Genomic DNA, 13768 nt, shown 5'->3' on the forward strand with positions numbered 1-13768 from the left:
ACAGAGTCTGATGTAAACCACATTGAATGGGAGGAAAATCGAACTATTAATTTATTTTATTTAACCTTTTATTTAACTAGGCAAGTGGGAGTGGAGTTGCTGGGCTAGGGATAGAATGATGGTCAAAGATAAAAGTGTAAAAAATAAAGTCAAAATAAAACAACAAAAAGTACTTTTTGAATGACACTGAGGGGCAGTGTTGTACACATGCATATACACACGCATTCAGTGTGGGAATGAGAGTGTGTGTGTATATATATGGGGGGTCTTGGAGTGGAATGGAATTATTTTTCGGGGGGTCTCGGATGGTTGAGGGGCAGCTCTTAGGGAACTGTGGGTGGATCATGGAAGGCAGGTGGCCTGGCGGTTGGGAGCTTGGGCCGGTGGCTGATGGATCGCTGGTTCGGGTCCCTGTTCTTGACCTTGTTGGAGATCTGTCGAGGTGCCCTTGACCAGGGCGTTGACTCTGGTTGCTTCTATGTGTCGCCCTGGATGGGAGTCTGTCAGAGGACTAATGTGATGTAGTTGTTGAGCGGCTTCACTGCAAATATATTGTATGTTTTAAATATTAGAATAAAAAATAAAGTCGGTTAAGAACAAAGGCCTCCTGCAGGGACTGGGTTTTTGTCTTTTTTAATAAAAATATAGGACGAGGGGCTATGAGTCCATTGAGATGAGATGGACAGCGGGAAATGTGTCGTAAAGATTGAATATTTTTATGTGCATTTTCGCTACATTTTTGTTAATGTTGAGGTTGTTCATTTACAGATTAGGGGTTTTGTGGAACTTTTTTGATACGTCTAGAACACACCCATTCACCTTGGTGCTGAAGTACATCCGGTTACCTCTCGCTGTCGCCATTTTGATACACACAAGCAAGCAAGAAGTAACGAAGAGACGACAGAAAGGTGAGCTCCACGTTTATAATCATTTAGCAGATTGGCACACATATTTGGCAAATACATAATGTAATGATTAACAGTTCATCTGAATGCCGAGCTATTATTGCAGCTAAGCTAGCAGAAAGTTAACTGCACGACATACAGTAACTAACGACTTTCAGCTAGCTAGCTGGCTAGTAACGTTAGCTAGCTAACGTGTACATACCCACGCCTTTTCGATTGGGATTTATTTTATATAGAACGGTATATAACTGGTGTTGCTTATGTATATGTGGTTAAATATACTGTTAACGTTGCCGAACCTAGACTTAACTTGCTGACTATTTGGCTAATATTAACTTACACGACTAACTGCTGCTTAACTTGGCAACGTATTGTTAGCGCTTGGCTAGTTAGCAACCACACTGGTCTGGGCCTTCTCAGTTAATGTTAGTTAACTACGTGTTTGGGGGTAACGTTACTGTTTATAGTTGAATAACTTTTCCCGTCCCAAATTTTTTTTTTGTAATGCAGAGTATCATCATGAGTGGATGTCGTGTGTTTATCGGTCGTTTGAGCCCCCACGCCCGTGAGAGGGATGTGGAGAAATTCTTCAAGGGATATGGACGGATCCGAGAAGTAAATTTGAAGAACGGATTCGGCTTTGTGGTAAGTCGGTCTTGCCAGTTGGCATTGTAAGGGGCAGGGATGGACATTTAGCTAACCTATAACTATTACTTTTCAGACCGGGCTAGTAGAAAATGTTTCTGACTTAGCCCGCTGATTAGTGAAATGTATTTTCCCAAATATTACATGGCACAGATTTCAGACCCTGGTTAGTAAAAAAAAAAAAAGGAAGACTACAAGCTCGGCTGACGAGTGCCCCAAAGCCCTGTCTAGGGGTGGTCAGTGAACGTTTGGATTGTTATGCCTTGTTCAAAACAACTGGGAACACGGAAAAATACGAGGTCAAATATGACGTCAGAAACCTTCAGGTCGGAGCTCGATGAAGAGGCCCGAGTTGGATGACCTGATTTCAAATCGATTTTCAGTTCAAAGCTCGTTTTCCCCCCCCCCCCAGCGAAAACAGCTTTGAATGCAACCTTAATTAGATACGCCCATTTTGTCTTTCATCAGGAGTTTGATGACCACAGAGATGCGGATGATGCCGTATACGAGCTGAATGGCAAGGAACTATGTAGTGAAAGGTAAGGATTTGGATGCATTCTTCAAATTATTAAGAAAGATCAATGGTGAAATTGGTTTTTGGGCGTTTACTCCATATAGTGGTGGTATTTACACAGAACTGCTACTCCTTTTTTCTGACTTGGGCCTAGCTGCATTCAGTGTGTGAATTTAATTTACTTTATCAGTAATTTCTGTAGACTTGGTATTAACTGTTTTGTCTCTATAGGGTGACGATAGAGCATGCCCGCTCCAGAAGAGGGAGGGGTGGTGGACCAGGGATGGGGGGTGGTGGCGGTGGTGGTGGTGGTGGAGGAAGCGGACGCTTCTCACCTCGTTTCAGCAGCTACCGCCAGGGTTCTGGTGGTCATAGTGGTGGCTCCAGGTATAGACTCCTCAGACTGCCTTTCACAACCTCTTCGTATGCAGTTTGGCCTTCCAACATTACGTAAACTTCCTTAAAAACTCCTAGTTGGGGGAGATCTGAATTTCCCGCTTATTCCCTTATATTTTCATCCCAATCTTGCATATATGAATTCGGTGGAAACCGGGCAATTTTAGGAGCTTGGAAGTTTATTTTGTAGTGAATGAAGTTTAGTCAATGTGATTAGAGTTTAGTGTTCAACAGGTAAAAGTAAATGGGTTTCTGTAATTTTCTGAGTGTGGTTTTAAAGTTCCTATGGTAACTATAAAACACTATCTCTTCCACGTTACAACTTTGCTCTCTTCCACCCATGCAGTAGGTATGGTCCCCCGGTGCGAACGGAGCACCGAATCATCGTGGAGAACCTGTCGTCACGAATCAGTTGGCAGGTGAGCGGTTACACCCATCGGGTTCAATGTGATACAAAAAATTATCGTTTTACTTGATCTGGTACTGCCTTTTTAGTCTGTGTGAAGCAGCATTTTTTTATAGAAACATTCACATTTTTCATTTATTATTAAAAAAAACGTAGCAATATGCTCAATAGCCCATTAGGTGAATAGAACGGCAAGGACCCGTTTCGATGTTATGAATTCAGAATTGTTTATTTCTTGACTTCGTTTTACTGTATCTTTCAAGAATAAGCACCTCTTAGACTTAAAGGTAAATGTAACCGAACACATCTTAAACCCCTTTTTTTCATGAGCATATTCTTATCTGGTTATTAGTTTATGAAGGAGTTGCATGCACTGCCTCCCCTGGAGGTGTCTGATGTGCATAGCGCCCTCTGCTGGTTGTGTTTTCAATAGTGTCCATTTGGTGCCTCTCCTTACACGCAGTTGCCGCTGGTCTAAATCTTGGCTGGGCCCCGTAGCTGGTGAAAGGGCTCTAGCGCAGGATAGCCTTAGGATGGTCCCTCGTAAGCCCCAGTCTGGAGGTGGTCTGGTCTGGTGGAAACCCCCCCCCGACTGCAGCCAGCCTGTAACCCCCTCAATCCACTCCACGTTCCCTACACTCTCCCGTTTGGTTCTTTATCTGTTGCTGATGGAGCTGGGGGTGTTGACAGTTGGGCACACTGCACACCCCCTTCCTTCGTTCCTTCCCCTACTTGCTCTCTGGTGGTCCCTTGTGGAGGCTGGCCGGAGTCCGGGTCTGTCAAGGCTGAGGGAGGTCGTTTCTCAAGGGCTTAACACTGTGACTGCATTGGTTCCCATTGGTCCGCTATTTGGACAAGTGGCTCTTTGCTAATGTCTCCCTGGGTATGGAACGGTAAGTAACATATAACTCATGTGATTGGGTTTAAGGGTTGGGAGGATCAGGGAGTAGAATAATATACCCTAGTCTTACTGGAGAACGCTGTCTATAAGTTTATAAGTCCTTATGGAATTATACTAGTCTACCTAATAGGTTAATGAAAGAACCCCTTGATTAAAGTAGGAGCTTAAGATAAAATAAAAATACATTGCATAGAATTATTTTTAAGCGATGCCCCCTTAAAACACCGATAGTTGACAAATCTCAAACATTTCCAAGCCGCCTCAACCGGAAGGGATTTGTCACGTCTCACTGCCTTAATATCTTCTGTTAAATGAAATGTGTAGTCCGTCAATCCTAGTTGTCAACAAACATGAAACAAATACAATACCAAAGGAACCACGTAGTGTTAACATGTTTCTCCTTTGGGTAAGATAGTTAACCAAGTTGGTCTACCTGTGAAGTTATTTCAGTGGCTCATCACTTAAACGCCCTCGTCTGAAAAAGCTAAAACATCACATGATTAGCGTGTTTTGTTGGAAGTCAGTATTACGGGGTGGGTGGATGTTGCTGTCGTGGTTTACTGATTAGTCTTTCACAGGTTCACAGAAAAGCCTCTCAGCCACATTATATAGTCTTGTTTCCTCGTCACTGACTCGTATGCTTCATCGTAGGACCTGAAAGACCTGATGAGGAAAGCCGGAGAAGTCACCTTTGTGGATGCACACAGAACCAACAAGAATGAAGGGTGAGTTGTTTGTTCAGTTGATCTGGGCTTTATTCATTGGTTATATTCCGTTCCAAAACTTTTGGTCTCTTTGCACGATGACCCATGTTCGTTATGGACTGAGAAAGGGAGAGACTACCTCTGGCTTGTCCAATAATAAACCCACATGGTCTGTTTACAAAAAAATGTTGTGCTCTACTTGAAAACAAACCAAATATACCTTCGGTTGAATGGTTGCTATTATGAAATGAGCCTGTTGACTGAATGTGATTTGATTCTACAGGGTGGTGGAGTTCGCATCACACAGTGATATGAAGAACGCCATTGATAAGCTGGACGGAACAGACTTGAATGGACGCAAGTTAAAACTGTCTGAGGATCGCAAGAGCCGGTTAGTATCTCCCTTTCCAATTGCAACTTATAGTTTCACTGAGACTAGACAAACACAGGGACTTGACTGTCATTTTCCAGCTAGTTGTAAACCAGTGCTCTCATTATTTATGTTATTTATATTTTTAGTTTTGACACAATTCTGACAATAAGGAAATGAGATGTAGACATACATGTGGGTGAAAGTGGGGACTGACAAGTGTCCAGGGGGAGTGTTAGTAATATATTACGGCTCTGCACTAACTAATGCTCTTGATGGTGGGGGGAAACAAAACTTTTCATTCTTCTGTTCCAACAGCCACAGCAGGAGTCGTTCCCGTGGCTCTCGTAGCTACTCCCGGTCCCGTAGCCGTTCCCCCCGCTCCAAGTCCCGTAGCAGGAGTCATAACCGCTCCAGGAGCCCCCGATCTCGCTCGGCCAGCCGTACCCCGGAGAAGAAGCCTTCCTCTGGGGTAGGGGGCAGGGCCGCACATCGCTCCCAGTCCCGTTCCAGATCCCCTCGCTCCCGTACCCCTGCCCCTCGCTCCCGTACCCCTCCCCCACGCTCCCGTACCCCTCCCCCACGCTCCCGTTCTCGCACGCCTCCTCCCGTTTCCCCTGTCCCGGCCCGGAAGCAGTCTCCGTCCCGGTCTCGCTCCCCCTCGGTTGAGAGCCAGCACTGAGCCCCCACTAGGGATGTGTGTAGTTCAGTGTTGTAGTGCAGTGGTGGCTGGAGGGAGGACCGTCTCATTGGAATGGCTGGAATGGAACGAGAGGATCAGAATACTTCATAGCGTTCCATTTATTCCATTCCGTCTATTCCAATAAGCCCGTCCTCTTATTTTTTTTAAGTAACCACCAGCTTCAAGTGGTATAGTGGTATGGACTGAAGAGTTGTCGTGCTGAGACCATGGCACCTGGCTTTGTGGTGGCCTGCTTGCTTGCTAGTGTGGAATGAATGGAGAGGCTTGCCTTTGGTGACACACTCCCACAATCTCTCACTTTTTTTTAAATCAGAGATTTGGTCGTTGTGCCAGTATCTTGGATGCCCTGTAATGTTTTTCTCTATTTTGGGAGCCTTTGTGTTATAGGTCGGATCGTGCTTCCCCAATTCAACTTCTAATTGTTTATTTTTTTTGCCATATGAATAATTAAACATTTTCCTTGGTGAAAACTGAACCGTTTAAGGAAATGTACAGTGTGATTTTGAGATCTTTTGATTGGGTCGCATTCCTGTTGAGTATCGTTCTCACTGCAGATTGTAAGTCTCATTGTGATTTAATGACTAATGTACCATTTTTCTGTTACGAGTCTAATCAATACAATGTTATATTTCCATCACCACTTTTGCCCTGTCAGTGATTCCAGTCTACACCTCAGACAGACCACATGTAAATTAAACCCAACATTAGAATTTACGGATGGGTATTACAAAGACATTTTCCACAAGGTTTAGTTTTTAACATTTGCTGAAAATTCTGTATATGCACTTCACAAATTCTTATTAAATGTATACTTCTACTTTAAATTTGACTCAACAATTTAATATTTATTTTCTACCAAGAGAACAATACTTGCTAATGTATCTTTTTATTAAGAAAGCCATTGTACAGAAAATTAGATTTGAAATGTCACGTTCTTCTAGCCTGTTTACCAGTCTGTTTGTCATGCCATTATATTTGGCAAGGAGTTGAATGAAATGGCACAAAGATCTGGAACCCGGCTAATGTTCTATAGACGATTAACAAAACATGCACTCAACGGAAATCATACCTTGGTTTGTGGTGAATGTGGATAAAAGTTTGGATAATGGTTTCATACAAAACTTGTCCGTATTGAAGAGGTAAGGGAGGAGGATGGTGAATGTGATCTGCATAACATACCAATTAACATGTCTTTTGTATGCCTCATCTGTATACCTACAGACACAAAAGTGACCAGTTCAGTCATCTGCACCCAGTACAGCTAGCCTTCAACATATTCTTATAGCCTACGGTGGCAGGTAGCCTAGTGGTTAGGGCATTGGGCCAGTAACTGAAAGGTTGCTGGATCAGATCCTCGAGCTCACAAGGTTTTTAAAAATCTGTCGTTCTACCCCTGAGCAAGGCAATTAACCCACTGTTCCCCGAAGATGTGGATGTCGATTATGGCAACCCCCTTCATCTTTCTGATTCAGAGGGGTTGGGTTAAACGCGGAAGAGATATTCAGTAGTATAACTGACCCCTTTATTTGTACATATCCTTAGCTCTATTGATTGATATCCATTGAATTGTGTCCATTTTTTGTTTTGGAAAGATTTGAATAAATATGAAAAGATGGATGGTATTACCATAAAACAATATCAATTTAGATTATAGAAGGGACAAACCTTGCCTTATCTGAAAAATTTAAAGATCTCAATTTAGGTGTCTGCACCTGCTGTCCTTTCAAATCCAAATGTTTCAGTCGGGCAGTTAGGTTCCCACAAGAACCGCCACCAACTAAAGAGGTTCCTCGATGAACCCCAGCTCCTATGGGGTTGGGGTTCTAAGAACCTTAGAACCCTAAGGTTCTTCAAAGAACTTTGAGGATCTTAGAACAACCATTGTTGAAACACACATTTTTAGAGTGTAGTTATATTTAACTGACAACACGTTCTGATGAGAAGGCTTGACTTGAATTTTGTAATTCTAATATGGATTATAACTGAATATTAGAAAAAGATTTTGGTTCCTTTCTAAACATAGCAATGGGAATGCAAAGAGGACTTGGACCCACAAAATAGGTGAAGTGAACAAAGGTCTTTAGCTTTTTTTTTTTTTTTTTCTTCCCAGAGTTCACTTTAAAGAGGACTGTGATCGGATCTTTTAAAGACGACAGATCGGATCTTTTATAATTGGACTATATGTGATAACACCCGTAGTTACACATTTCAAATATGGACAATCCAGGGATATTTTAACCCCCCCCCGATCTTGATAAAATGTCTGGTATGGTCATGTATTTTAAAGACGCTTGTCTTACTGGACATAAATAGGAAATAGATCAAATAGGCTACAGTAGGCTACACCAACACTGTTTTACATTCATACAAAGGGTTGGGTAAATTGCTACCGAAGATTTGCCGTGGCAAAGAAAGAAAATCCATGATTTGTTCCAAGGTTTGCTGATGTCATCGTTGTGAACAGAGTGCCCCATAGCGATTTGAATTCTCAGAGATACCGTGACGAGATTGAGGCCCTTTTTTTTTTGAAGGTATCTGACCAAAAAAACCAAAATGCATATCTATAGTCCCAGTCATGTGAAATCCATAGATTAGAGCCTAATGAATATTTCAATTGACTGATTTCCTCATATGACTTGTAACTCAGTGAAATTCTTGCATGTTGCGTTTATATTTTTTGTTCAGTATATCTTGGAAGACTTTGGTTGCAAGCAGAACAAAGAGAGGTAATGAGGTGAACAATAATGGCTGCAAATCGTTCTATAGGCTACCAGTTAGCCTATCCATTGTCACATAATGAAAGGTGTGAAAACAGATAATAGCCTACTGTTTGAGTTTCCCCCCGGCTCAGTTGATTGACAGATGTAGGCCGTCTATAGAACGATCAACTTTACTCCAGTATGGACACGCTCGTCTACGTTTTATACTGTAGTTGACGCTGTTACTTCGTAGTCTCTAAGTAAATTCCACATAATTAGAGGACTGGAAAATAAAGCATTACCATATATACTTGATTTAATATTTTACTAGGCAAGTCAGTTAAGAACAAATTCTTATTTACAATGACAGCCTACCGGGGAACAGTGGGTTAACTGCTTTGTTCAGGGGCAGAACGACAGATTTTTACCTTGTCAGCTCGGGGATTCGATCTTGCAACCTTCCGGTTACTAGTCCGACGCTCTAACCACTCGGCTACCTGCCACTTTTCTATATCATAGTAACATTAACGTGCGTGATATGAGTTTAATGTGTTTACAACGAAACACATTTTTTAATGCATTGTCGGGTCTTTTAGATGAACTTGCTGAAGAGGAAGAGTGAAGGTGTGTTTTGAAATAATACCTAAAACAATGAAACCAAACACTACAGATCAATAGGGAGCTCTACGTCGCAGAGGTCACAGGTCAATACAGAACATGAGGTAAGACCGATATGAGGCAGCATCTAGAAGACCAGCAACATAAGAAACATCAATCAAATGCATCGACATCTTGGAGCTTTTACCCGGACTAGACAAACAATCAGAAATGTGCTGACAAAAGGAGTCGCTGGCATCTTTAAAACACTCTGTAGTGACGTTCCTTTTGGACTGGGCTGAAGGAAGAGAAAATGACGTGAAATTGATATTCTATTTTTGGGAGTTGAATTATATATATTTTTTAAAGGAAATACAGTTTATTTGAACTTTTTTTTAGATCACTTCTCTATGGAAACCAACTTTGACAAGTACAGCGTTCTGTTTGTCTTCGATGGTCTGGATGAGTGCCGACTTCCTCTAGACTTCCAGAACAACAAGAGCTGTTGTGACACAAGGGGATTCTGCCTACCTCTCCTCTCTTGTGGATAGTCTCCCATTCTGCAGCAGCCAATCAACCCCCCCCCCCCCCCCCCCGAGTGTTCATCGACCCCCAGAAGGGGAAGTACTTTAGGAACAGAATCAGTGATGAGAACCTGACCAGCAGAATCATCACACACATAAAGACATCAAGGAGCCCCTACGTCATGTGCAATCTTTAGTTGGATCTCTACCACTGTTATAGAAATACTTTTTGGGAGAAGCAGAGAGAGAGATAGCGGGAGAGATGCACAACACTCTGACTGAGATGTACTCACACTTCTTGAACTACCAACGTATTACACAAAACCCAGAAATATTCATGGGGGGACAAGAGAAAGCCGAGACGGATTCACACATGAAAATGGATGAAGAGATTCTGAAGCTGGGGGGAAACTGGCCTTCCAACAGCTGGAGAAAAGCAATCTGATCTTCTATGAGGAAGACCTAAGAGAGTGTGGCATTGATGTGAGAGAAGTGTCGGTGTTCAGCTTTGTTCATCTGAGCATCCAGGAGTTTCTTGCTGCTGTGTTTGTGTTTGTCACATTCACCAAAGATAATGTAAATATATTAACCAAGCAAGAAAACCCACCACCCCCAACCAGAAAACTTCAGATGTCTGAAGACACACCGCCTCAAGACATGGCCTTACAGAGTAAGAATGGACACCTGGACCTTTTCTTCCGCTTCCTTCTGGGCCTCTCACTGGAGTCCAATCATACTCTCCTACAAGGCCTATTGACACAGACAGGAAGCAGCCCACAGACCAATGAGGAAACAGTGAACTACATCAAGGAGAAGATCAGGGAGAATCCCCTGTCTCCGGCGAGGTGCATCAATCTGTTCCCGCAGTCTGAACGAGCTGAATGACCATATTCTCTAGTGGATGAGATAAAGAAAGCTACCTGAGCTTCTCTCAGAAGCCAAAGTGTCACCTGCATATTGGTCAGCTCTGGGGGCTTTTTGTGTTGCTGACTTCAGAAGGGGAAGCTGTACATGTTTGACCTGAAGACATACTCCAGATCAGAGGAAATGTTTTCTGAGTCTCCAACCTTGTCAGTAACACATAACAAACCAAGCTGCTGGAGATTTCAAATTGTCATTATGCTCATTGGTATCGATATGCCTTGACATGCACATGTATGTTCCTGGATTCATACTCCAATAATTGACCATCATCAAGGTAAAGATAATTGATCTCAGAATTCTGCAAGTTACGGTAATTTCTAAACAGCATCATTTTATTTTGTAGGCCAATAGTTTGTGAGATTCTGACCTCAGCTTAAACATTCTCCATTAAGGCCATGCTGTAGCGCGCTTGACATTTCAAGGTCATTTCCCGAGTGAGCCGACATCGCTTGCCTTTAACGTCAAGTCAATCACGCAGGAGCAGCGCTCAATGGATTGTATCCTGATACAAATACACTATGAACTATTGTTTTATAACCCCACATTGCCTGGATGGAGGGAACCTTACATAGAGATGCTGTGAAGCGTTTACCTCCGCTCTCGGGTTCAAACACCTCACAAGAACGAGAGCTGGACCTGAGTGACAATAACCTACAGGATTCAGGTGTGGAGCTGCTCTCTGCTGGACAGGAAGGTCCGCACTGTAAACAGGAGACACTGAGGTCAGTACTTCTCCCGTGTGTTGTATTTGACATGAATGGATATTATTCGGGTTCAGAGAGTACCACTATTTCTAAGAGTGAACTTCTTCGTGCAGGTTGTCATTCTGTGGAGTCAAAGGAAGGCTGTGTTCCTCTGAGGTCAAACCCCCTCCCACCTGAGAGAGCTCTAGACCTGAGCTACAATCACCCAGAAGACTCAGGAGTGAAGCTACACTTTTTTGATATTTTGCTGTCTCACAGTGTGGACCATGATGCAAAGTGTTGGTTAAAATCAGCGCTTAAGAAATGTAAACATTGTTCGCAGTGAAAAACAAACCTGTCGTTTTGAGGTTTTAAACTTTTGTCAAAAACTACAGTTTTACTTGAGCTTTATATACCTTAATAGTCCAAACAAATATCAACTGTAGCCAGATTGGAGGTGCAAACAGAGATCCATGTTGTCTGAAAACATAAATGATGATGATTAGTATTTATGTCTCCATCAAGATGCTTATGATCTCACACTGGACCCCAACATGGCTGGAGTCCTGATCATCACGATGATTTCACTGTCAGACACATTAACAAGCCCACTATCTTACATTTCTCCTCCATACACTCCCATAAAGAAGGAGTGTAATCTGGACAAGCTGGCTGGCACTCTGTCCTTCTACAGCGTCTCCTCTGACACCACATTTACTGAGCCTGTCTAGCCTGGGTTTAGACTCTGGTGTAACGGTTCAACTGTCCCTGTGTCAGGTAGAATAGCCCCGTTTCATCTGAGTCACATCCCTGCCCATCTTCAAGAATCTTTGCTCAGCACTCTTCTTTGCTGGGTTTAAAACCTCTCAGGGAATAAATATTCCCCTGTTAAGTGGACCTGCGTGGTTCTGGTAACGGTTATGACCGTAATTTTCGCTAATAAATCGGTATGTGGACACCGTAGATCGAAATAGCATGCATTGAGCGATAGCACAGTTGAATATTTTTTTAGCCTGTGCAATGTAGGATGTGAAATCTGAAACCACTTGAAGCTGGGATGTCCCTCCTACCATTTCATTTGCTCTTCCGACTGTCCATCAACTTCTGGCTGAACCCTAAATCACAGCCACTGTCAAATGCCTATCAGTCGTTACATCGTAGCGCAGCAGGAGAGAATGGTTTCATCTCTACAGCACATTCCGAGATCTATTTAAAACAAGTTCATTTTTATTACCTTTATTTAACTAGGCAAGTCAGTTAAGAACACATTCTTATCTACCAAAAGGCCTCCTGCAGGGGGGGGATCTAAAATAATTCATAGATTTTAAACAAAAAACACTTTCTGTTTGTCATAGATGAACAATATGAATATGAGATGAAAGGATAGTTTTTAACGAGTTCAGGAAGTCAAGTTAAAGCTCTGAGTGACATTCACAGCTGTGGTGCGGTGCCCTCATCTTCATCACTGAAGAGAGAGACCTTTAAAAACAGATGCACATTTTCTCTAACACTTAACATACAAATATGTATTTCATAGTTTTACAGAACATGACATCTTAGAGTTAGTAGTTTTATAATGTGATTATACTACATTTAGAAAGCATATAAGTCAATGCAAGCCTTTTACATACAGTTTTGTTGAAAAGGAAATAAATCCTACTGAAAAACTTGAGCTTGTGTCCTCAGAAGTGACTACACCTCAGCAACGTATAACTAGTTTTACCAGAAAGGTGAGATTTGAACCTTTCTTGGAGTATACCGCATTACTAGTTATTGTTTATGGCCCTGTCATGTTAAATAATGACTTTCTGGGATGATGTAATAATGACTTTCTGGGATGATGTAATAATGACTTTCTGGGATGATGTAATAATGACTTTCTGGGATGATGTAATAAGGACTTTCTGGGATGATGTAATAATGACTTTCTGGGATGATGTAATAATGACTTTCTGGGATGATGTAATAATGACTTTCTGGGATGATGTAATAATGACTTTCTGGGATGATGTAATAATGACTTTCTGGGATGATGTAATAATGACTTTCTGGGATTATGTAGATGCCATGCAGTTAGTTACATTTAATATTTTAAGCCTGGTATCATGGTCTGTTACTACAAGTCAGAGTAACATCCACATATTCAGGGACATTAAAAGTTCTTCATGTATGACATCAGATCTATCTATTAGTCTTGGTGAACATGGTGGCTAGTCACCTACAACATGCAAAATCATATGCACACATTGATTTATTGATTTTAGTTCTGCTTTCAATACAATGCAAAAAAATATAAAATATCTCCCCAATTTGGTGATATCCAATTTGTAGTTATAGTCTTATCCCATCACTGCAACTATTTCCCTACGTACGGACTCGGGAGAGGCGAAGGTCGAGAGCCATGCGTCCTCTGAAACACGACTTCTCTCTGAGGACACGTCCCTGTGTTCAGGTCAGTTCATCAGAGAGACCTGAACACAGGGGCGTCCCAGGGGCGTGTCCTCTCTCTGAACACAAGGGCGCCCCAGGGGCATGTCCTCTCTCTGAACACAGGGGCACCTGAGGGGCGTGTCCTCTCTCTGAACACAGGGGCACCCCAGGGGCGTGTCCTCTCTCTGAACACAAGGGCGTCCCAGGGGCGTGTCCTCTCTCTGAACACAAGGGCGTCCCAGGGGCGTGTCCTCTCTCTGAACACAAGGGCGCCCCAGGGGCATGTCCTCTCTCTGAACACAGGGGCACCTGAGGGGCGTGTCCTCTCTCTGAACACAGGGGCACCCCAGGGGCGTGTCCTTTCTCT

The 13768-nt window shown here is 42.6% G+C and overlaps 1 protein-coding gene across 1 annotated transcript; it reads left to right on the top strand.

The window, feature by feature from the left end:
- Positions 1-220: 220 nt before the first annotated feature.
- Positions 221-6368, top strand: LOC139553986 (serine/arginine-rich splicing factor 5-like). The gene is made up of 8 exons (XM_071366832.1): positions 221-908; positions 1416-1550; positions 2019-2089; positions 2296-2451; positions 2807-2879; positions 4419-4492; positions 4755-4862; positions 5160-6368. The coding sequence occupies exons 2-8, from the start codon at positions 1425-1427 to the stop codon at positions 5521-5523; spliced, it is 972 nt and encodes a 323-aa protein (XP_071222933.1). The 5' UTR covers positions 221-908; positions 1416-1424; the 3' UTR covers positions 5524-6368.
- The last annotated feature ends 7400 nt before the right edge of the window (positions 6369-13768 follow it).

Source organism: Salvelinus alpinus, chromosome 25 (assembly GCF_045679555.1).
Source record: "Salvelinus alpinus chromosome 25, SLU_Salpinus.1, whole genome shotgun sequence".
Classification (NCBI taxonomy): Eukaryota; Metazoa; Chordata; class Actinopteri; order Salmoniformes; family Salmonidae; genus Salvelinus; species Salvelinus alpinus.